At 52.2% G+C, this 25,049-nt stretch overlaps 1 protein-coding gene across 1 annotated transcript in view; it reads left to right on the top strand.

Moving 5' to 3' along the window:
- The window catches only part of LOC111154316 (par-6 family cell polarity regulator gamma), an 82,627-nt gene extending 58,123 nt beyond the window's left edge, over positions 1-24,504 (top strand). The window contains exon 3 of the mRNA XM_022513833.1: positions 21,971-24,504. Coding sequence (XP_022369541.1) covers positions 21,971-22,767 — 797 coding nt within the window. The 3' untranslated portion in view covers positions 22,768-24,504. The remainder of the gene's footprint in view (positions 1-21,970) is intronic.
- The last annotated feature ends 545 nt before the right edge of the window (positions 24,505-25,049 follow it).

Below are 25,049 nucleotides of genomic sequence, written 5' to 3' on the forward strand. Positions count from 1 at the left end.
CTGTGAGCGCCTCCCCTTGGTGGGGGAGGGGCTGGGCGCAGGGTAGTGAGACTCGCCAGAGTTCTCCAGCAGGCGTCCTGCCCAGGTCAGGGAGCTGTGGGCACCGGCCTCTGCTTCCGGCCGACGGCCTGCGTCTCCTGCTTCATCCCTCAGGCCCTGGGCTGCGGATACGGTAGAGGGCGTGGCGGTGGCCTCTTGGGTCCAGACTGGCTCCGAAGGAAAAAGATTCAGGGGGCTCCCTTGAGGGACAGGAAAAAGTGTATGGTGACTTCTGGGCCCCCACAGAGTCTCTGTCTGTCTGCCCCCCCCCCCCCCACATCCTGGAGGACCACTGCGCGTTACTGGAAGAGGAAGACAGGCCCTTACGTTCGCCCATCTCCAGAAGCACTGAAGTGTGTTCGTCTCCCCGTGCTGCTGGGCCCGCCGACTGTTCCCCGTCCGCTGCTGGCACGTGGGAGCTCTGGACCCTCGCCCACCCTGGTCCCTTCCCAGGGCACTGGCTGATCACTGCTGTTGCCGGCTGTGAGTCTGAGGCGGAGGCCCCGTCTGTCCCGGGCACAGTGGCCACAGAGGGGCAGGTGCTGGTGTGAGTGACCATCCTCGGGCCTCTGGAGTGCCCTACAGTCCCCAGACAAGTCCCTGAGGTCCTGAGAGCCCACACACGGCCTGCTGCTTCCCGGCTCCTGTGTTGGGGAGCTCACCAGCGTGGGCGGGCGTGCAGGGGTGACACGTGGGAGCTGCAGAGACCTTCCCGCAGTTCCTCCTGCCGCTCTACGGTGTGTGACCGTTGATGCCTAATTCCCTTTGAAAGTCAACAGTTACACTAGGGGATCATGTGTTTTGTGTTTGAACCGTTTCATGATCTTAGCCTTTTACGTTTTCAGGCATTTTAAAATTCTGTAGACTTAACTTTTTCAGCGCAGTTTTAGTTTTATAGAAAAAATTGAGCAGAAATCTCAGCAGGCTCGGTTTACCCCCATCCTGCACACACGCTGCTGCTCTCCTGCGACATCTCGCATCCGTGTGTGACCTCGTTGAGTCGATGAGCCAACACTGATCCATCAGCATTAACTAAAGTTTATCGTTCACACTCGGGCTCACTGGGCGCTACGCGTGCATGTGGGCTTTCCCGAGTGCACGAGGACACGCATGCCCGTAACTCTGTAGACAGAGGAGCCTCACAGCCCTGGAGACCGTCCGTGCTCGGCCTGCGCGCCCCTCCTTCCCCTCCAGCTCCCGGCCACCACGGGTCCCCACTGACTCCATGGCTCCGTCTTCTCCACAACGTCTTAGAGCTGGAGTCCTAGAGGACGTCGCCTTGTCAGACCGGTCCCTGCACTTATGCTACGCGTGCAAGGTGTCAGTGGCTCGCACTCATTTCTGCTCGGTGCCGAGCGACACCCCGTCGTCTGGGTGGAGCACAGTGCGTGACCCCCGCCTTCCGAGGGATGTGTGGGGTGCTTCCGGGGTTTGGCAATTGGGAACAGAGTGGCTGTAGACATCCTTCTGCAGGTTTCTGTGTGGATGTGGGTTTTCAGTTATTTGGGTAAAACCAGGAAACGGGCTTGCTGGCTCATACGGTGACAGTATGTCTAGCTTCACCAGAAACTGCGAGCAATCTTCCACCGAAAATTGGCCGCACCATCTCTCTTCTCAGCCTCTCTGTTCGCCATCTCATTGCTCTAGGTGACTGCGCACACCGGGGCATCCCTGCCATGCGCTTCCCAGCACACGTGTCCCTTGTCCCCTGTGAGGGTGCACCCCTCCCACAGCGCTTCTTCAGGCACGTCTCAGCTGAACGGAAAAGAACCCCCACCCCAGTCCAGGGGATGCCTCCTCTCGCAGGTGCCCCCGACAAGGTCCTAAGCCAACCTGCATCCTCCTTGCGAGGTCCCCAGGTTCTGCAGAAGAAGGGTTCCCCACACTCTGCTGCTGCCTTTCCACCTTTTGTGACCAGGGAGGAGGCGGGAGGCACTGACTCAAATAGCATTTTTGCAATAGTCTTTCTGTAACAGCAAGGAGAGAGGGAGTCTGCTTGTCTGCCAGTGATTCTCAGGGGGGCGTCTGACGTCATCTCTTGGACGCAGCGGGGAGCTCCTTCCCCGTGGCCAGCGGCTCGCCCAGAGGCTCCAGTTTGCATCCTGGCCATGTCAGTGTGTGTCCGTGGCCATGCTGGGCTTCCTTGGCCACGGCTGCTGGGCTCACCTGCCTGGTGTGCCTTCCAGGAGTCGGACCCTGGCAGAAGGAGCGAGTGCGTGCCTCTCAGCTTGCCCTCATTTGCACTCATCCCTCAAAAGCTGTGACATCAGGGCACTTGTCCACCTGGGTGGCTCAGTGGGTTAAGCCTCTGCCTTCAGCTCAGGTCATAATCTTGGGGTCCTGGGATCGAGCCCCATATCAGGCTCTCTGCTCGGCGGGGAGCCTGCTTCCCCCTCTCTCTCTCTGCCTCTCTGTCTACCTGTGATCTCTCTCTGTCAAATAAATTTTAAAAAATAATAAAATCTTTAAAAAAAAAAGGCAGTGACATCAGACATTTTCAAACTAAAGATGATTCTGAGAAGCCTCTTCTCCCAGAGGAGTCCCCATGTGTGACGTATGTGTGTTTGACGTGGGTTGAAGCAGCTTCTGGCTCTGAGCTTGTCTCCTCACCTGCGAGGGGGGCTGGGAAGTGGCAAAAACCTGACTCTTGCAAGGTTTTTGGTGCCATCCTTGCGACAGAACCTGTCGAGCTGGCCCTGGGCAGCGGGAGAGAGACAGGCAGGAGGGAAAGTCAGCACCTGCGCCCGCCTTCCCTCTCTGGCCTGCTCGGGAAATCAGGGCCAATGTCTCTTTTTCCTTCTGCCGAAGATCTCTGGAAATAGAAGTAGACAAAAGAGTGTAATTTTGGTGAAAATGTAGATTACGATGGGGGGTGGGTGGGTGGACATTTACCTGATCTGTGGACCCCATCTCAGTTGTCGCTTTGTGGAAATCAGACAAGATACTGCCTGACAGAAAGCAGCTGGGGCACTTCTGCTCTTGCAAGAGGAATTTCAGGGACGGGGTATTCTTTGTAACAAATTCTGTTTTTAAGATAGTTGGGAATTTTTGACTAAGGAAGTGCATATGCGATGGTCTATGTGTGAAAAGGGGAACGTCGGCACGGAGGCGGACGCCTCCTTCCCGGCGCCTCCCACCCTGCTTGTGGAGGACGCCGTGGGCTTTTAGGCCTTCACCGCGGCTCGTTGGAAAATGGACAGACAGTCTGGCCCTTGGTGCTGAGAAAGGGGCCCAGGAGAAGCTGCAGCCGGCCCACCCCTCGATCCCGTGCTCTCTCTCCCTCTTCTCCAGAGGCCGCCTGCATGTCTCCACCGTAGGACCCCTCACTCTCTGACCAACACCCAGAGGCTCATCGGCTCTAGGTTTTAACAATGGTTTGCCTACCGTGGAGGCACTTCTGACCGCATCAGCTCCTTTGTTACTCCGAATCAGCCAGTGACCTGAGAGCCGCAGCCACCCGAGAGCCGAGGGCTGCATCCCAGACCCTGTGGTCAGACTTGCACGAGGCCCAAGCTCCATGGGAAACACTGCATCGGCCCATTTACAAAGCGGGTCCTCGAAAATGCCCTGAACAGCCTCATCCTGGGCCACACGCCGGTACTCCTCACTCTGGATCCAAGTCGCAGATGAGCCGCATCCTGAGAAAGAAGGTGGGAGCCCCTGAGCCCCAGGAGACTTGTGACGGCTGACCGATTGCCTGAGTGGCCTCAGATCCAGGCAGGTGGCAAAACACCTTTCTGGGCATGTCTGCCAGGGTGTTTCTGGAAGACCGAGTCGAGCAGACCTCCCTCTCCCATGTGCGTCGCCTCACCTGGTCCCCGTCCTTTGGGGACCTGAATGGAACAGGAAGGCGGAGGAAGGGCAGACTCCCTTTCTGCGTGCCCTGGGACGTCGGTGCCCTGGTTCTTGGGTTTGGGGGCTTGGTCCGCTGTTGGCTCTGCCCGGTCCGCAGCTCACTTATGCGACTTGTGAGTGACCCAGTGCTTGGTAAACCTGTGTATCTGTAACCTCCCCGCGACGCACTGGGGGGCCCTGCCCCCGATACGTGCTTAGGGAGAGATGCCTCCCTTCCAGAGAGGGGCTCACGCTGGGTGAGGTGTGCAGGTGGCCACCACCCATCGTGGGGGCCCCTCTCGGGGTGCTGTCCCACCCCAAGGAGCATTCCCAGGTCTCTGGACCCGTGCTCGCTGCTCACACATGTGTTTCCCGGGGAACGGGGCACTCCTGGAAGGGGAACCACAGCAGAGAACCCACAACAGGGTAAGGGCCGCCGTTGGATCTGGGTCTTGCCAGCGTGATCAAGGTCAGAGGTTAGAAGGCCTGGAGTGGTGGGTCCTTGAAGAAAGGAGGCCATCATGTGTCGGGAAAGGACCCCCGTCCACCGCTCTGCATATGTGACGAGGAGGGTCAGTCTGGCTGGAGTGAGCTCAGGACCCTCTGGCTGAGAGTTTTCAAGCCTGGCGCCCGCGTCCCAGACCTGCACTTGTGCACAACCCTGCTCCCCGAAGGTCACTGAGGACAGAGACGTGTTTTGTAAATGGGCAGGTGCCTGGGAGCCATAAGAAGCAGACACAGGCTGAAACGGGCAGGAGTCTTCCCCAGTCCTGGGCAACCTCCACTGAGGACATTTAACAGAATGTTTGGTTTTTAGTTACTAAGCTGGCGCTGAGCCATTGTGTTTTCTTGTCCAGCAACTAATGACATCTCATGGTCAAGGGGTGGGGCCAGGGTCATACCCGGAACAGGGAGGTTGTAATTAGTCGCTTACTGTAGGAACCCGCTGGTCTTTAGATTGGAATGGAGGGCAAGTATGTGTACGTGTGCGTGTAATTGGATAATTAATACCAACGTTCGGTTTGAACATTTACCTGGTGGGGCTGGAGGACGTCACCATTGAAAACAGGTTAAAACACTGCAGCGTACAAGACGTTGTTCAAGGAAAAGTGTCAAAACCAAAATTGTGCCTAAAGAAGGATTAGAAACTCAGAAACTGCCAACTTCATGCTGATTAATAGTATTCTGAACAAAAAGTTATGTGTGTTATTTGGAAGTACGAGCTGGCTATTGTTAAAGTAACTTTCTCACTGGCAGTCAGGTGAATATGAGAAATAGTTGGTGTTTCTGTGCAGGAAGTGCTAGAAAGAGCAGCTCTCATGGACTGGCAAGTCTCCCGTTAATGGAGAATGCGACCACGGCTCCAAACCATAGACACGCTGGTGACTGCCCGTGCGGAGACCACATGGCGCCCTCGGCCTTCCTGCCAGCCTCCGGCCCATCTCAATAAAACCCAATGCCAGAACTTCCCACCGAGATGAGGAGTCGTCCGGGTGCCCCCCAGGCTGTGGGGTAGGTCCGGTCAGCGGCGTCTGCCACACACAGGTGCCCCCAGACGGCGCTGTCTCAGCGGCAGAAGGAAGCAGGGTTTCCCACACACGGGGCAGGGACCGCCGGGCGCACGTTACTTGGGTGGGGGAGTGCGGTGGATGGATGCAGCAGGTGGCAGAAGCACGGGAGTTAATGACCAGGGCCAACTGAGCAGATGGCCTCGGGGATCCGGGCAGGGCCTTGTGGGAGCGCTGTCGGCAGGCCTGTCTTCATTTCAGAGCAGAAACACACCAGAAGACTCAGGATTTGTTTACAAGTCCAGATGGTGACAAGGTGGTGACTTTGTCACTCAGGAAGTAAGTGGGAATAAATGGTCACGTTTTCTGGCAGCTTCCTAGAGGGTTAGCAGTTCAACACCGTTTTTTAAAAAGCACTTATTAAAATGTGAAGTTGGCTGGGATTACACTTCGTATTGCTGTCAGGTGCATAAACAAGGCTCCCACCCAGTCGTCTATGAGCATCCAAGAAGGCCCAGGGCTCAACACTCAGGCACGAGGCTAGTGAAGAACAATATGGGCCAAAAAGTATCCAAATATGGAAGTTTCGTAAGCTGTATAGCCCTTGAGACAAGGAAACATCATGGAGGGGATGCCGCTTGACATTTGACAGATGTCCACTCCAAGGAAGAGAGGACACGTGTCAGCAGTCCTGGACGTCATGTGGCAGAGAGTTAGGATGGCCCCATGAGCGCATAAGTCAGACGGAAAGGAGAAGCCCCGGTGGACCTGGAGCACAGATGGGAGCACAGCAGAGCACCAGTGGCCCAGGACTCGGGGGAAGGACCAGGGGCCAACGACCCAGTGGAAAAGGACCAAGGACCCAGTGGAGAAGGACCAGGGACCAAGGGCCAAGGACCCGGTGGAGAACAGCCACAGGATGACTGCACCCCCATGAGACTGTAACAGGAAGACCAAGCTCTTAATTTCATTGATTTTTTTTGTTGTTTCCCTGTCACAGAATCACTTCCTGCCTGTCTTATTTCCTTCCTTCTGTCTTCCTGGGCTTACTCTGCTCTCTGGGCCTGCGAGGTGAGATGATCGCACCTGGGGCAGTGCCCCCCGCAAGGGGTGTCCCACACACTATCTAGTGCTGTTTCATTCTCACGCTGGCCAGTGGTGGGTTTATCCCTTGGAGATTATGTAGAAGAGTGTTCTTTTCCGCGTGTTTGGAGAGTTTCCTGTGGTCTCTCTGTATGGATCTCGCGTTTGAGCTCAGGAATCAGAAACGCAGTCAGAAAACAGCACAATTTCAGTTTGCAGCCGTGTGTACGCCAGGATGGGAGCGGGTCTGCCCTGGCGTGTGTCCTGCAGGCACTTAAGAGGAGCCCCTCGCCTTGGCTGCTGTGGAAATGCCTGCCCTGTTGGCCAGTGGCCCTGTGGGGTCACACCGTGTGGCTGGTCTGCTGCGGACGCGGGACGTCAGCCGTACATTAGGGTGGCGGTGTCCCCCGACTCCCCTTCGGGCGCTGGCGCCTTTGCTTGGTCGTTAACTCGGGGTTGTGCGGCTCTGCAGTGCACACGTCCAGGCCGTCCCGGCGGGTTGCCATTCGGGGGTGGGCCACCCCTCTGCACGACTCCTCTCTCCGACATCAGCGCAGCTTCCCCTGCCTGCTTGTGCCCAACGGCCGTGTGGTCTCACCTCTGCACTGTTTATACTTGTGACCAGGGGGGCCTCGTGACCACCGGCCAGAAGGGGTTCCCGTGGATCCAGGGAACTGTCCCCTCACGGCCTTCACTGACCCCACGGGGGTCCTCCCACAGCCTCCGCTGTGGCTGCGTTTCTCTGCCGCATCTGGATGGCAGGAGCGCACAGGGTCTGAAAGGCTCCCTTTCCCAGCTGCCCCTTCCTGGCCTCTGGAGAGCAGGCTCATGTGGGTTCTCATCTGCAGCGGCTGGTACCACGCCAAGAAGCCAGGGCTTGGGTTCTGCAGGCCTCCCTGGGCAACCCCCGGCCTGCCGTCCTGTCCCTCGGCGTCTTCTCCCACCGGAGTCCCGTGTGCAGCCCCGGGTTTCGGTGGAACTCAGCAGCAGGGGTGGGGAGATACACCCCCTCTTCTGGGAGCAGAGGTCCAGGCTGGCTTTTCTGCTGTCAGGAGGCCTTGTCTGCCTAAGTGAGGAGCCCTGTCTGCCCCACTCTGTACCCCGACTTCCATGCCGGCACTGGACACACAGGTGAGGGGTCCCCGAGCCTCAGTCTGGCCAGCCACACACCACACCCAGAGTGTCCACATGCCATGGGCCCAGCCCCGGTGACAGACCCCGAGCAGGCCACATGGGGGGGACGTGCCCGTGGGAGTCGGGTCAGCAGGGGCTCAAAGACAAGCAGCTTTGAGGGAGTGGGGGCTGCTACAGCTCTCACTCTGCCCGTGTTTGTGCTTAAACCCTTCACACACTCAGATGCACACTGTCGTGTTCCCTGGTCAGAGCTGGCCTGTCCTCCCCGCAGCTCGGGCCGGCCAGCATCCCAGCGAGGGCTTGGCCTCCAGTGTGCCGGGGTCCTGCTCACAGCTCCCCAGCAGCCGGGCCCCCCACAAGAAGGGATGCGGGCCGGTGAGCCCAGGCAGCACGCAGCCCCCCAGAAATGTTTCTGGAGCCCCGCCCTCGGCAAGATGCTCTGATCTGTTGTCAATGGAGATGCAGTCAGAGTCCCCGTCCATGGGAGCTGCCATCTCTGGTGTGGGGTCGCCAAGGAGCTACCTGCCCGTGAGGGTGAGCTGAGGCCCACACTGGGGCTCAGGTCTTAGTCTGGGGGAACGCACCCTGTCCCAGGCCCTGAGCCACACCCCAGCAGCTTCGGGGCCCGGGGCCCCCTGTCCTCCCAGTTGCATGTCCACCCCCTACCTCCCGCCCCCAACCCGCCCGCCGCTGCCCCGGGAGCCGCGGCCGGGCTCTTCTCAGGCGCTTCTGGAGCAGTTGTGTGTGGGGTCCTGCCGGCCTCACTAGTTCCACGGTTTCCTCAGGGCAAGCAGTTCCCTGAGCATCTGCTGACGGCGTAAGGTTCAGACAGGCCAGGTGCCAGCAGGGACACACGCTGCCCGTGAGAGCAGCTGAGACCCTGCCGCACGATGACAGAGTCCAGGGCAGTGTGTGCAGCAGGACCCTTTCTATCAGACACCAACTGCACAGACGGCACAGGTGCGCCCGTGTGATGGGGACCCCAGCCATCGGTCCCGTCCGCAGCAGACAGCGCCACAGATCCATCCATTACAAAATACGACCGCAATATCTCCTTTTCTCGGAAATCCTGGCCCTTGGCACATCAGTGTGGGTGAGAAATGACAGTAACTCGGTTGCTGGTATAATGGAGTGACTAACGGACTTGGCCTTCCAGCTGGTGCCTGCCATGGCCTGGCGGAGGGCTGTACCTGCCTCAGAGGACCCGGTCCTGTCCCTGCTCAGGTCCTGTGCCTGCGGCTCCGTGAGGGGCGCTGTGCCTGCCGACCATTGGGGTCCAGCTTGGAAGAACTGTCCCAAGCTGTTGGCCGGTGTCCGTGGCCCCCGGAAGATGTCACAGGGTGGGGAGGGCACTCAGCAGAGCCCAGCCACCGTCTGGGCCTGTGAGCAAGAAGCCGTCCACTCTGGGGCACCTGGCGAGGGGTGTGGTGGTTCCTCTAAATTAAGAGAAGAGCTGCCCATGAAGAGAAATGGTTTGACAGGCACGTACAGGTGCTCTGTTGTCGGCTCCCATGGCTGATGCTCCCCCTTCCTCGGTTTCTCTGACCGGACTTTTCCACTCAGCCTTCCCGGGCTGATTTCCTTCTGATCGATCCGTCTTCTGTTTCGCAGCCACGCACAGGAGGAAGGGCCCGTGTTGACACGTGGACTGTGGCGCGGGTGCCGGTGAGAGTCCTCACCACCATGGCGGGGAGGGGGCACCCCTCGGGGGAAGCAGCGGCCTTCTGCGAGGGGAGGGGTGTGGAGACGTTAGGGGAGCAGTGGCGCCAGCCCCCAGCCTGAGCAGCCGGACTGTCGGGTGCCGCAGAGCCCCTGGGATCGGGGTGCCCAGCGCGGACACAGCTATGTGGACAACAGCTGGGAAGAGAAACCACTTCCCTCTGGTCCCAGAAACACTTGCCTTGGGGAGCCCCACGTCAGAAACAGAGAGGTCTGGTTTGTGTCCGCGTGTGTGTAAGAGAGAAAGAGAAAACAAATGAACCAAGCTGTCTGACAGGAGGAAACACTTCCTTCAGGGTTTCCGAATGCCACCTGCCTGTTTCCTTCCTGTCCTTTCAACTTCTAGAAGCTTTCCTGGCGGGTGAGCCCCTTACGGCATCTCCCTGGCTGAGGAACGACCACTCGGCCTTCGCCGTGGCTGCCACGACCTCCTTAGGGTAAAGCGCGACCCTACTGGGGCCGACCCTGCAGGTGCGTGCGGCCAGGTGGCCCCGGGGGCCTGACCATACACGCAGCCCTTGGGGCCGTGGGAAGGGGTGAGGCAGAGCACACGGGCGGGCAGGAATCTGCCTCCACCTCCACGCAGGCCTGCAGGACTGTCGAAAGGAACAGACTTTTCCTGCCGGTGCAGCTCCCTCTGCCCCACCTCTCGCCCTGTCAGTTAGTCCCCAGAGTGAGGAAGGGCGGGTCACGGGCTCTGCCGACTGCAGACCACATCTGCGGTCCCACTGGGCTGCTGCTTGGCCAACGCTTCTGTCCTTGGGTGCTTGTTTCTGTCAACCCTAGAAAGAGGACAGAGTCTCTGATTCATAGGCGAAAGGCAGGACGGACATAGAATGTTTTCAAGAACTCAACTGGGTAAGTTCGGGGAGTCCTCAGGGCCAGCGTCCTGCCCCCATGGAAGCTCCCCGTGCCAGAAGCCCTGCTGGGGTCGATGCCGTCCTCTGCGGGAGCGGTGGAAACCCGGAGGCTTGAGTGGGGCCCGGTCAGGGTGTCCCTGCGCCCCAGAGGCCCCCCACCCCACCCCGCACGCCCCTGGATGTGCTCCTGCAGCCAGAGGCTGGGGGACGCCTTACACTCAGCAGCCCCGGGGCTCCCTGTTCCCGGCACACGTTGCTCATAGCACTGACACAACCCTTCCCTGGTCGTGTGCGACCAGTTATAAAAACCCATACTGCGTAAGAGTAAAGGGAGTCGCGGTCACTGGTTGTCCCCGTAAGCCCGCCCAGGGGACTCTAGGGGCCCAGGCTGGAATGCAGTGACGTGATGCTGTCACGCAGGAGAACTGTGTGGATTTTCTTCAGGTTTTCTTGTTGTGGTACAATGCCCAGAAAATTTACCATCCTCACCATCTTTCGGTGCAGGAGTGAGTGGAACCCTGATCGTGCCACTGTCATCACCACACCCCTGCTCTTTTCGTCTGGAAAAACTAAAACTCCGTCCCCATGAAGCCCTAAGCCCCCTGCCCCAGCACCCTCACCCGCTGTCTGTCTGTGTGTCTCGGACTCTCCTCTAAGGGCTTCGTCCGCACGGAACCTGCCATCTCTGACTTTCCGTGATGGGCTCGTTCCCCAGAGCACAGGGTCCCCCAGGCTCACCCGGGGTGTAACAGGTGTCAGAATGGCCGTCCTCATACAGGCTGAGGGCTTGTCCCTCGCGTGGCTGCAGCACAGGTCGGGTTGCTTCCACTCTTCGGCTATTGTGAACAATGACACGAGGAACATTTCCCTAATTATTAGTGATGCCGCATGCTTTGTGGACATTGGGGTGTCCTGTTTGGAGAAGCGTAATTCCCAGTCCTTTGCCTTTTGTTGTTGTTCCTGCCGCAGCCACAGCTGTGTCTCTCAGAGTCCAGTGCTCACCGTTACACATGGAACCGCCGCAGCTGTGCTTTTCATTGAGCAACAGTCGACATACATTTTACTAGTTCAGTTAGACAGCTGGTGCACCATAAGTGCATACTAGGTATACAGGAGTTCTTTGATATTTGTACAGATTACAAACTCTGCTTATTTCTGAATTGGGACCCTGTGACTGAGTTTTAGGAGTTTTCTGTATTCTGGATATAGATCCTGGTCACACGTGTGATTTGCAAACACTCCCATTCTGCAGGTTACCTTTTTTTACTCTGTTGATGGCACTTTTGATGCGCAGAATTTTAAAAATTTTCGTGAAGTTCAGTTGTCTTCTTACTCTTGTTACCTGTGCCTTTGGTGTCGCATTCAGGGAACCACCGCCATATCCAGTGTCCTGAAGCTTTTCTGCTGCATTTTCTCTTGAGTTTCAGAGTTCCAGGTCCTACATTAGGTTGAGAGTTTCAATCCATTTTGAGGTAAGTTTCGTGTGTGGCATCAAGTGGGCGTCCAACTTCACTTTTTGCCTGTGGATGCCCAGTTTTCCTGGCGCTGTTAATTGAGAAGGTGCTCCTCTCACCGCTGACCGCACCTGTGAGGGCTTCCCTGTGGGCTCTCCGTTCTCTTCCACTGGCGTGTCTGCCTCCACCCCAAGGGTCTGCTGTCTTGATTAACAGAGATTCATGGTTAGTTCTAAAACCAGGAAGTGTAAGTCCTCCATTGTTTCTCTTCACCTAGGGAATTATTTTGCCTGTTTTGAGTTTTCTCAAGATTCAGTATGAATTTTAGGGGGGGGGGGGTACTGTTTCTACAAAAAAAAAAAAAAAAAGTCATTGGATTTTGATGAGGTTCCACTGAATCTGCAGGGCAGTTAGGGTAGTCCTGATGCAGAGCCATTTAAGTCTCCACTCCAGGGCCATAGGATGTGTTTCCACTTATTTATGTCTTAATTTCTTTCAGCACTGCTCTGTAGCTCCCCTTGTACAAATCACCTCCTTGCTTGAGTTCATTCCTGAGTCTTCTGTTCTTTTTGGTGATATCTTAAATGGAATTATTTTTGTGATTTCCTTTTCAGATCATTCTGCTCCTAGTGTGTCGGCTTTGTACCCTGCTGCTCTGCAGAATTCATTTATTGGATCCAACAGCTTTTTTATGGGGTCTTTAGCATTTTCTCCATGTAAGATCATATCACCTACAAACAGAAATGGTGATTTTACTTCTTCCTTTCCAGTTTCAATGTGTTTTATTTCTTTTTCTTGCCTAATGGCTCTGGCTAGGAATTCCAGTACTGTGTTGAGTAGATGTCATAAAAGCAAGAGTGTGTGTCTTCTTTCTGCTTGTAGAGGAGAAGCTTTTTTTCACCATTGAGTATTGTGTTTGCTACGTATGTTTCATACGTAGATGTAGATTTTTTATGTGGAGATAGTTTCCTTCTACTCCTATTTTGTTGAGTGTTTTTATAATGAAAGGGTGTTGTATTTTGTCAAATGCTTTTTCTGCATCGAGATGATCGTGTGTTTTTCCCTTCATTTTTTTATGTGGTGTGTCACCTTGATTTTCACATTTAGAACCATCCTTGCATTCTGGGAGGACATCCCGCTTGGTCCCATCCTTTTAATATACAGCTAAACGCTAAGTATTTTGTTGAGTATTTGTGCATCAGTAATCGAAGGAATATTGGTCTGTGGCGTTTTCTCCCTTGTGGTATCTTTGTCTGGCTTTGGTATCCGGGTAGCGCTGGCCTTAGAATTAATTAGAAAGAGTTCTCTCTTCCTTGAATTTTTGGAAAAGTCTGGGAAGGATTGGTATTATTTCTTCTTTAAATGTTTGGGTGAATTCACAGTGAAGCCCTCAGGTCCAGGGTTGTTCTTTGTTAAGAGACTACTGATCATGGATTCAATCTCCTCACTAGTTACAGAGCTATCCAGTTTTTCATTTCTTCTTGAGTAGCTGGTGGTAGGTTTTGTGCTTCTAGAAATTTGTCCATTTCATCTAGATTATCCAATTTATTGGCATGCAGCTATACATAATACTTTCTTAAAATCCATTTTATTTGTGTAGAAATGGTAGTGATGTCCCCACTTTTATTTTTGATTTTAGTAATTTGAGTCTTCTCTTTTTCTTAGTTCATTTAGTTAAAGGTTTGTGAATACTGTTGATCTTTTTTGAAGAACCAACTTTTTGTGTCATTGATTTTTCTCTACTGTTTTTCTGTTCTGTACTTCATATATCTCTGGCCTAATCTTCATTATTCCCTTCCTTCTGGGAGCTTTTAATTTAGTTTGTTCTTATCTTTCTAGTTCCTTAAGTTGTAAAGTTGGGTTGTTGATTTGATCTTTCTTGGTATTAATGCAAGCATGTATCACCATAAATTTCCTTCTTAGGACTGCTTTTGCTCCATTCCCTAAGTTTTGGTATGTTGTGTTTTTGGGTCTATTTTGGAACATGTCCCATGTGCCCTTGAGAAGATTACGCGTGCTCGTCTTGCTGCGCACACTGCTCTGTATTTCTCTACCAAATCTACTTGGCTTTACTGTGTTAAGCCCTCTATCTGCTGACGTCTCTTGTCTGGTCTTTGTCTCCATTCCTGGGGAGGAGTACTGAAGTCCCAGCTGTTACTGTAGAATGATTTCTGCTCCATTTCTGTCGGGTTTTCCTTCGTATATTTTGATGGTCTGTCACTAGGTGTGTCAACGTTTGTAACTGTTGGATCTTGCTCTGTTGAACGCTTTGTTAATCTATAATGTCCTTTGTCTCTTGTCTCACGCGAGGTTTTTGTTTGGAGTCTGTTCCGTCTGGCATTAGTAGAGCCGGGCCGGCTGTCCTTTTGCTACTACCGCCGTGGAGCCTCTTTCCGTCTGTCACTTTCTACCTGCCGGTGTCATTGGGTCCAAGGTGAGCCTCTGGTTGACAGCATAGTGTTGGTTCCTGTGTTTTCACTCATTCTGCCAATCTGTTCTTTGGTTTGAGAGTAAGATTCATTTACATATAAAGGAACTGCTGATAAGAAGGGACTGACTTCTGTCCCTGTGCCTTTTGTTTTCTATGTGCCCGGCAGCTTTTTTGTCGCTGAGTGACTGCGCTTCTCTTCTTTCCAGTTAAATCCTTTGCAGGCAGTGTTAAATCCCTTCCTAATTTCCTTCCTGTCTATTCTGTAACTGTTTTCTTGGTGGTTACCATGGGGATTCCATCTCACTTCCCATGGAAATAACATTTGAATATTAATTTGTAACAGCAGAACTTCAGTAACAAAGTAAAACAGTTCTGCCCCTTCTCTTTGAGTTGTTGGTGTCACAGAATTACATCTTTATACATTGTGCGACCAAGAACATAAACTGATAATCCTGGTAAACGCGTGAGTCTTTTACATTATGTAGAAGACAAGATTTGAAGTCACAAATCAAAGTCACAGTAATGCCAGCTTTTAGACGATGTTTCTCCTTAGATGTGTTAGACTCGAAGTCGTGGAGAAGGAAGGAGAGCAGCTGCAGACTGGACCGGTGGCATCATAATGGCAGCACTCGCGATAGCCCGCATTCTTACCCCAACTCGGATACTCCCCAGTGGCCCTCACTGCCGTCCGGCGTCTTTCCTCTCCCTGCCGGCCCCGGAGCAGCTCCCGCCCGGCAGGTCCGAGTGAGGCAAAGCCCCCCAGCTGTTATTTTTCTGGAAATGTGTGACTTTCTCCTTCTTTGCAAAAACAGTATGCCGGATACAGGACTGTTGGTCGACAGGTTTGGTTTTTTTTCCTTTAGTACTTTGACCAGATCAGCCCCCTGGCTCCTGGCCTCCAGTGTCTGATGGGAAGTGTTAAGGACAAACAAGTGCTAATGTGATGACGGTCCCTTGCGTGACTCCCTTCATGCCACCTGCAAGAGTCTGTCTTTGTACGGGTCGATCGTAACTTGTCTTGCTGTGGATCTGAGCTCACCTGAGAGTTTGCCAAGTTTCTTGGATGTTGACACTCATGCATTTCATCAAATTTGGGGAATTTTCAGGCACTACTTCTTCAACTGTTTCCTCTTCCCCTTTCTCTTCCTTCTGAGAATCCCATGATGCACATGTTGGTTTCCTAAATGGTGCCTCAGATTTTCTTTAAGTTCTGTTCACTGTTCTTCAGACTTTTTCTTTTCTGCTCCTCAGACATGACATCTTTGTCTTCTACTCAAGTTCACTGATTCCTTCAGCCTCTTCATATCTAACAGTGAATCCCCCTAGTGATTTTGGAATAGTTGCATTACAGTATTTTCAGGCATACGACAGTGGGTCAGCAGTTGTCTACATTGTTACAGGGTCACCATAGTGAGTGTCGTCACCATCTGTCCCCATAAAACTTGAGAGTCTTACTGACTGTATCCCCGGTGCCGTACTTTGCATTGGCGGGACTTGTCTATGTTATAACTGGAGGTTCGTACCCTCATCTGCTCCACGTCTTTCACACTGTCCCCTACCCTCTCCCCTCTGGCAACTACCAGCTCTTTCTCTGTATTTACTACTCTACTTCACATGCTGTTGTTGTTAGGGTTTTTTTGTTTTTTACGTTCCACGTGCAAGTGAAATCATGTGGCACTTGTGTCTCTCTGACTTCTTTCACTTAGCGTAATGCACTCAGGGTCCATCCACATTACTGTAGATGGCCAGATTTCATTCTTTTTATGGTTCAGTAGTATTCTGTTGTGTGTATATACACCACATCTTCCTTATCCATTCATCTGTCAGCACACACTTGGGATCCTTCCATCCTGGCTATCGTAAATAGTGCTGTAATAAACATGGGTGCTTGTATCTTTTCAAATTAACGGGTTTTTTTTTTAATTTTTTATTTCTTTTCAGCGTAACAGTATTCATTGTTTTTGCACCACACCCAGTGCTCCATGCAATCTGTGCCCTCTCCAATACCCACCACCTGGTGTTTTTAATGTGTAATGGATGGTATAAGAAAGTCGTCTAGTTTCATTCTTTTGCATATGGCTGTCCAGTTTTCTTGGCCTATTTCCTGAGGATAGCGTCATTTACCCAGTGCATATTCTTGTCTCTTTTGTCATAAAGTAGTTGACCACATATACAGGTTTATTTCTGGGCTCTCTGCTCTGGCTTATCGGCCCATATGTGTGCTTGTGCCAACACCACACAGTCTGGTTTGCTAGAGCTCGGTAATTGAGTTTGAAATCAGGGAGTGTGATGTTTTGCTATTCCTCAACTTTGCCTTGGCTCTTTGGGGTCTCTTGTGATCCCATATAAATTTTAGGATGGTTTGTTCTATCTCTGTGAAAAATGGCATTGGAATTTTTGTAGGAATTACGTTGAATCTATAGACTGCTTTAGGTGGTGTGGACATGTTAACCATATTAATTCTTCCCACCTGTGAGCATGGAGTATCTATCCATTTACTGGTGTCTTCTTCAGTTTCTTCCGTCGGTATCTTACAGTTTTCAGTGTACAGCAGTTTCATCTGGTTAACTTTACTCCCAGGTGTTTTACTCTTTTGGGGTCAAGTATAAATGGGACTGTTTTCTTAATTTCCCTTTCTGCTAGTTAGTTATTAGTGTAGAGAAACAAATAGATTCCTGCATATTAGTTTTGTTCCTTGCAATTTTATTGAATTCATTTATTCTAATAGTTTTTTGGTGGAGTCTTTAGGGCTTTCTATATATATGATCTTGTGATCTGCAAACTGTAACCGTTTTACGTCTTGCTTCAGTACTTGGATGTCCCTTACTTCATCTTCTTGTCCAAATGCTCCATCTGGGGGTTCCAGTACCGTGTTGAATGAAACTGGTAAGTGGACATCCTTGACTTGTCTCCTACCTTACAAGGAGAGTGAAAATGGGACGTGAGCTTGGGTTGTCATATCTAGCCTTCATTAGCTTGAGGTATATCCCCTCTCCACCCACTTGGTTGAGTTTTTATCATAAGCAGAAGTTGAATTTTGTCAAATGCTTTTTCTGCATCCATTAAGGTGATCATATGACTTTTATCTTTCATGTTGTTAATGTGGTCATCACACGGATTGATTTGCAGATACTGAATCTTCCATGCATCCCTGAAACAAAACTTGATCCTTTTCATGTATTGTTGAATTTGGTTTGCTAATATTTTGTTGAAGATTTTCACATCTATGTTCATCAGAGACATCTGTCTCTAATTTTTTTTGTTTGTAGTGTCTTTGGTTTTGGTATTAGGGTAATGCTGGCCTCAAGAATGAATTTTGAAGTTTTCCTTCCTTTTCCATTTTTTGGAAGAGATTGCAAAGGACAGGTATTCACTCTTCTTTAAATGCTTAGTAGAATTCACCTGTGCCATCTGGTCCTGGACTTACCTGTCAGGAGTTTGGTCACCAATTCAATTTCGTTACTAGTAATCAGTCTGTTCAGATTTTCTATTTCTTCCTGATTCAGTCTTAGAAGATTACATGTTTCTAGGAATTTATCCATTTCTTCTAGGTGTCCAATTTGTCAAAATATAATTTTTCATAACAATCTCTTATAATCTTCTGGATTTCTGTGATGTCAGCTTTAAATTCTCTCATTTATGATTTTATTTATTTGAGTCTTTTTCTTGATGAGTTTGACTAAAGGTTTGTCAATTTTGTTTATCTTATCAAAGAACCAGATCTTAGTTTATTGATCTTTTCTATTGTCTTTCTGGTCTCTAATTCATTTATTTTCACTCTGATCTTTATTACTTCCTTCCTTATACTAACTTTGGGCTTTTTTTAATAGTTTTTTGTTTGTTTGTTTGTTTGTTTGGTGTACGTTTAGATTATTTGAGACTTTTCTTGTTTCTTGAGGTAGGAACTTCCCACGTAGAACTGCGGGAATAGGGGCGCCTGGGTGGCTCAGTGGGTTAAAGCCTCTGCCTTTGGCTCAGGTCATGATCTCAGAGTCCTGAGATCGAGCCCCGCATCGGGCTCTCTGCTCAGTGGGGAGCCTACTTCCTCCCTCTCCCTCTGCCTGCCTCTCTGCCTACTTGTGATCTCTGTCTGTCAGACATTTCTCATTAGACCAGTTTAGTGATTATGAACTCTTAATTTTCCTTTGTCTGGGAAACTCTCTCTCTCCTTTAGTTCTGAATGATAACCTTGCTGGATAGAGTATTCTTGTTGTAGGGTTTTTTTTCCCTTTCAGCACTCTGACTCTGTCATGTTACTCCCTTCTGGCCTGCAAAGTTTCTGCAGAAACATCCCTTGTATGTAGCCAGTAGTTTTACTCTTGCTACTTTTTTTTTTAAGATTTTTTACTTATTTATTTGACAGACAGAGATCACAAGTAGGCAGAGAGGCAGGCAGAGAGAGAGGGGGAAGCAGGCTCCCTGCTGAGCAGAGAGCCCGATGCGGGGCTCGATCCCAGGATCCTGAGATCATGACCTGAGCCGAAGGCAGAGGCTTAAACCACTGAGCCACCCAGGCGCCCCTCTCTTGCTACTTTTAAGATTCTCTCTTTAATGATGTCATTTTAATTATCACATGTCATGGTGTGCACCTCTTTGGGCCTATCTTGTCTGGGGCTCCCTGTGCTTTCTGGACCTGGATCTCTTTCCTTCCCAATTAGGGAAGTTTTCAGTGCTATTTCTTCAGATAGGTTTTCTGTCCGTTTCTCTAGCTCCTCTCCCTCTAAGACCCTGTGATGTGAATTTTAAGTTGTTCCAGAGGTCCCTTAACCAGTCTTATCTTTGTTTTTGTTTGTTTGTTTAAAATTATTTTTATTAACATATAATGTATTATTTGCCCCAGGGGTACAAGTCTGTGAACCATCAGGCTTACACATTTCACAGCACTCACCCTAGCACATACCCTCCCCAATGTCCATCACCCAGCCACCCTATCCCAACCCTCTCCAGCAACCCTGTTTGCTTTGTGAGATTAAGAATCTTTTATGGTTTGTCTCCCTCACGATCCCATCTTGTTTCATTTTTTCCTTCCCTACCCTCCACAACCCCCCACCCTGCCTCTCAAATTCCTCGTATCAGAGAGATCATACGACGGTTGTCTTTCTCTGACTTATTTCGCTCGGCATAATACCCTCTAGTTCCATCCACATCGTTGCAAATGGCAAGATTTCATTTCTTTTGATGGCTGCATAATATTCCATTGTGTATATGGATCACATATTTTTTTTTATTTTTTTTAATCTTTTTATCTTTGTTATCTTTTATTTTTTATCTATCTTTATTTGACCAGTCTCATCTTTCAGTTCTTTTTTCTTGTTGTTTCTCAGCATGGGTACTTTCCATGTCTGTCTTCCAGACCAGTGAACCATTCTGCATCCTCTAATCTCGTTCATTTTCTGTGATGTAATTTTCATTATAATTTTCATATTCATTATATGATGTAATTTTCTATCTCATTATTGAAGTTCTCAGAGCTTATCCACTCTTCTTTAAAGTCTAGTGAGTATTTTTATGACCATTACTTTGAATTCTTTATCAGGTAGGTTCTTTATCGCCATTTCTTTAGGTCTTTTTCTAAGGTTTTGTCTGATTCTGTGTTTATTTCTATGTGTTAGGGTCCACCAGCTACATCTTCTGGTTTTGAAAGTAGTAGCCTCACATAAAATGCATCCTTTAGGGCCACAGTCCCCTCTGGTCACCAGAACCATGTGCTTCAAGGCTGTCCCCCATGTGGCCCGCGTACCCCCTCCTGTTTCGATGGGGCCCTGACTGCTGGGAGTCTGCTGGTAGGTGGAGCTGAGCCCCCTCCTTGGGGCAAGAGTCCCTCTGGAGGGCTGTCAGTTCCAGCTAGGGACTCCCCCTGGGGTGTGGCAGGTGGGGCTGCTTGGTGGGGCGGGGGTCCTGCCAGGGCAGGGGAGACAGTACCAGCAGGTTAGATGGAGCGTGCTGGAAGTGGTGCCTGGCAAGCTAGGTGGAAGGAGGGCAAGAACAGTGGTGCCCATCAGCACTTCCGTTCCCAGAGAAAGCGCCTGCGGATTCCTGCCCCTCCGGTACACGCCCTAACACTCGTCCGTGAAGCTTCTTCACGTGAGCTCCAGGCACTTTTCAAACTGCCATCTCTGCGCTGGTGCCGAGTGACCTAGGGCTCAAACCTTTCAGGGCAGTGGCTGGCATCCTCTAGCCCTTGCTCTCCTGGAATGAGGCCCCACTTGTTTTCAAAGCTCCCAGGGTTAAGCCTCGCTGGTTTTCAGAGCTGGGCATTATGGGGGCTTCCTTCCTAGTGCAGGTCCCTAGTGCCGGGGGTACCCCTGGGGCTTGATGCCCTCAGTCCTCAGAGACGAGCTCTTCCCCTGTGCTTTCCCTCACACTGGTGGGTCATGTGCCAGGAATCGATTTCCTGCTCTGCCCTTCTTGGTGTGTCTTCTTCCTTCTGTCCTTGGCTATGGAAGAGCCCTTCTGCCAGCCTCCAGTGGTTCTCAGGGTGAGTCGCTCTCTGTGTGGTGGATGCCTTGGTGTGTCCCTGGGAGGAGGTGAGCTCAGGGTCCTCCTACTCTACGTCTTACCCCATTGTCCCAGGGCATTTGTGTTAGAATCTGTCTAGTAGATCTGACTCAGGTCTTTTTCAGGGACTGACTCTGTTGAATTCTCTTTTTCCTTTCAGTGGGCCAGACTCTCCTGTCGCCTTGTGTGTCTTGTGATTTTTTGGCTGACTGACCACTGGACGTTCAAGTCTTATAATGTGGTGACTCTGGAAATCGGATTCTCCCCCTTCCCCAGGGTTTGCTCTTTTGCTGTCGAAGTTCTTTGGATTGTCGGCGGGCTGTCTCTGTGCCGAGAACCAGCCTGAGGCGTAAGCTGCTGTCTCCTCGGGTCTTGTCTGAGCCTTTCCGTGGGCACGCACAGTCCCTTCCTAATTCCCACCCATGCAGCTGTTTCTGAACGTCCTAATGTGTGGCTCCCAAAAGGGGGCCAAGGGGGCCCTTGCCCTTTCAATGCCCTTGGTGTCGCTAGAGCTGGAGCTGGAGGGGCGGCAGCGATGGCCGCCAGGCTCGGTGTCGGCACCTGTGTGATGGGAAGCCACCGTCAGTGTCAGAGCGTAGACCCTGCTACTGGGAGGACAGGTCCTTGCCCACCTGGCGTCTGCAGGCTGTTCCAGAAACACGTGCACAGCTGCCTGCGGCGTGGCTGGGTGGCTGCGACCGTGCTGAGAGCTCGGAGAGACCCAAACTGACGACTTCCCCTGGACAGTGGCAGGCTTCGGCAGACCCCACGGTCCCCAAAGAGTCCCATCAGATGGTCTGCCCGTGCAGCCGTTGCCCAGGTGGGGAGAGATTCCTGGTGCTCCCTGCTCTGCCCTCTTCCCAGCATCCAATCAGGCACCTTTAAACTTTCCATCTATTGTCAGTTCTCTTGACTGCAGTTTCTTATTTCTGCCTCTTCACCTTTCGGTCATTTTGTTGGTTTCCTGTGGGTGGTTTTGGAGAGTTCCAGAGAGCTAACTGTAGGGAGGCAATGGGACTTGAACCCTTGGGGCCAGCTCAACAGATGCCAGGAATATTTGTGGACTCCGTGAAACAACTCAAAATATGACCCCAGGGTACCAGCCTGGAGGTTGAGGCTTCCCCAAAAAGTGAGGTTTGGTGATACAAACTGGCACCCCGTAGGCAGGGGGTGAGCGCCGCAGGGAGTTAGCGGACAGACGGGACGGGATTGTGGCGCGCTCCGCTCAGCGCTCCGCGGGGCCACAGGGCCGGTGCGGGAGCCGCCGCCGGGTCAGCAGTGGAGAGGCCGGCCCTGCCGGGCACGGGCGGCCCCTGCGTGCAGGCGTCATGGTGCCCTGGGGGCTTCCCCACCCCTTTGGCCTTCCCCAGCCCTGTGGCCCCGTCGTGACCACCCCGTATGCCATTGCAGAGGAGGCCGAGCACGGCAGCTTCGGGGCCGGCTCGCTGTCCCGCCGGAGGAAGGCGTTGGCGCTGCGCGAGGACGGCCCCCGCCGGCGCGCGCACCTGCACATCGGCCTGCCGCACGACTTCCGCCCCGTGTCGTCCATCATCGACGTGGACATCCTGCCCGAGACGCACCGCCGCGTGAGGCTGTACCGGCACGGCTGCCAGAAGCCGCTGGGCTTCTACATCCGCGACGGCACGAGCGTGCGCGTCGCCCCACAGGGGCTGGAGAAGGTGCCGGGCATCTTCATCTCGCGCATGGTGCCGGGCGGCCTGGCCGAGAGCACGGGGCTGCTGGCCGTGGACGACGAGGTCCTGGAGGTGAACGGCATCGAGGTGGCCGGGAAGACGCTGGACCAGGTCACGGACATGATGATCGCCAACAGCCACAACCTCATCGTCACGGTCAAGCCGGCCAACCAGCGCAACAACGTGGTGCGCGGCAGCCGCGCGTCGGGCAGCTCGGGCCGCTCGTCGGACAGCGCGGCCAGCCGCCACAGCCTGCCCGCCGCACCTGCGCTGCTGCCCCTGCAGCCGGACGACGCCGACAGCGACGACGAGCCCGACGTGGTGCTCGAGGGCGTCCTGGAGCCGCCGCGGCTGGCGCCCCGGCCCCCGGTCAACGGCGCGGGCCCGGCGTCTGCGCGGGACGGTCCCGCGCACCGGCTGCTCAGCTCCCTGCGCGCCGACCCGCGCCACAGCCTGGCGCTGCCGCTGCCCCCGGGCGCCGTGGAGGAGCACGGCCCGGCCGTGACGCTGTAGGCCCCGGACGAGCTCGGCGCGCGGCCGCTGTGCTCTGGGGGCGGGATCCGGATCCTCTCCCGCAGCCCGGCGCGGCCCGAACCCCTGTGGAGAACGGACAAAGGCTGTTTTTCTGCGGTTTCTCCGAAGACCACGGGAGGCTCACGCAAGCCCCGTGTCCAGCCGGGGGCGGGGCGCGGCCCCCCCCCCCCCACCCCCGGCAGCGCGCAGGAGGGATTTCAGCGGAAGTTGTCGAGCGACTTTCATAAATGAAGCTTTAAAATAACCTTTTTTAAAGAAGAGTAAATCCGCGGTTTCCATGTGACTCTGCAGACACAGCCCGGAGGTCAGCCCTGGGGGCCCGGCGGCAGCGCAGGGGGGAGGCGAGCAGGCGGAGGCCGGTCTCACCCCCGGACGCACGAGGCCCGGCCGAGGCGAGGGTCCCCCCACGCGCACTTCGTCTCCGAACCGGGGTGCAGAGCGCCCCAGCGTCCCCGGGGCAGGCCACCGGCCCGGAGCAGGCCAGTGCATGCGGGCGGTCGCAGGCGGCCGGTGTCCAGCCTCGGGCCGAGCCAGCACCGCGGGACAAAACGCTCGTATGGCCTTTCCCTGCGCCCCGACGGAGTCCGAGGCCGGTTGTGAGGTGTTGGCCGCGGGCAGGACAGACGCGCCCCCACGCGCCTCCAGCGGGCCCGGGAAGCTCGCGGTTGTCTGGATGTACAGTTTCTGTTGTCTCGGTTTTTAAATAACAAGTCGCTTGGAACCTGATTTTTACGCAGATTAAATTCATTGTCGCTTCGCTTTGATCTTCAACAATATTTATATATTTAGTCGTTGTAAAGGTTTCCTCATTTGATCCAATTTTATATGAACTCTGTTTTGTTCGAGTCCGATGTCCAGGAAGAAACAGGACCCCTTCACTCGGAGAACTAGGCTCTGGCCCAGTAAAGCTTTCCTACAAATAACGTGTTTTTCTAGGAGCCTCCGGGCGGCGAGCGCAGCGGCTCCTCCTGTGGTCCGGCACCACCTGCTGCTCAGTGGCGAAACTGTCCTGCCTCGGGACGCTCAGGCCCCCAACTGGAAAACAGAATCTCACCATCTTCACTTTTGCTGAATCCATTAAGTGTAAAAGCCAATTATTTTTCTTTTGGAAACTATTTATTGGGCAGAAATACTTTTTATTGAGTAGTTGTGGTCTGCCACGCCTATGTTTGATTTTGTTATTTGTGCGCTTTTGTTCCTAAACACAGGGAAGACCAAAGGTGCGCCCTCCCTTTGAGGTCTGGGGCAAGAGCTCAGATACACCCAGATTTATGGGCGCCAGTGAACATATGAGCATCTTTTCTGGCACCCAAGCAGTCAGAAGTGTTTTTGTGGTTTTGGTGGTTTTTTGTTTTTTTTGTTTTTTTTTTACTACAATAAGTATTATAGAACCAAAAACCTAATGCTAGTTACTATCACAATGAAATGTTCTAAGTTATTGCTGGTTATGGAATATCTTGTTGAGTAATGGGATCTGTTACCAAGAAGGAAAGTTACGTTTCTTACCATGTTTGAGCTAAGCAAATGTGAATAATTTTTTAAAGAAAAAAAAAAAGAAGCCTCCCCTGAGACTTGTATTCTGTTGTTCATAATTTTAGGAGTTCTGAATTTCTTGGAACAGCTGCTTGAGTGTATTTTTGTACCCATATCTTCACTTCTGCCTTCTTCTTAAATAAAAAAAACTATGATGTATTACACATTAAAGTTTTCTTGGTTTTATATATCAAAGAATAAAAACTTTTTCGTTACATTTAATATTTTTCACTTGTGTTCTAAGTACTGGAGAGCTTATTAGTGTTAGTGATGAGGAGAAACTTGCCCCTCAGAATGGAATTCCTCTAATATTTACCAAGTGCCTGTCGTGTGCCATATTTTTTTCACTTAATCATCACATGTGCTCCATGAGCCAATTAGCATTACAGATGAGAAAATGAGCTCAAACTCAAACAGGTAGTAGGTCATTCCAAATAACTAAATTATAATTGTATTTGATGGGAGATGGATGTGTCTTAGGTCTAGAAACTTCTTAAGTCCTTTTGAAAAATGTTTCTAAATATTTATTATCAGCTCGTCCTAAATACACCCAGGTTTGCAAAATTGCCATTCAAGCTTTTTCGCTCTGACATCAGTAAACATACAATGCACGTAGCATCATGATGTGCTCATTCAATCATCAGATGCTATGGTGATAGCAGCGAGCACCAAGAATTCCGGGAAGAAATGTGCTTTCTACAGGCATTCATCCAGTTAACCCTTTCAGT

The sequence above is a fragment of the Enhydra lutris genome, unplaced genomic scaffold (genome assembly GCF_002288905.1).
Source record: "Enhydra lutris kenyoni isolate GAN:26980312 unplaced genomic scaffold, ASM228890v2 scaffoldscaffold36, whole genome shotgun sequence".
NCBI classification, from domain to species: domain Eukaryota; kingdom Metazoa; phylum Chordata; class Mammalia; order Carnivora; family Mustelidae; genus Enhydra; species Enhydra lutris.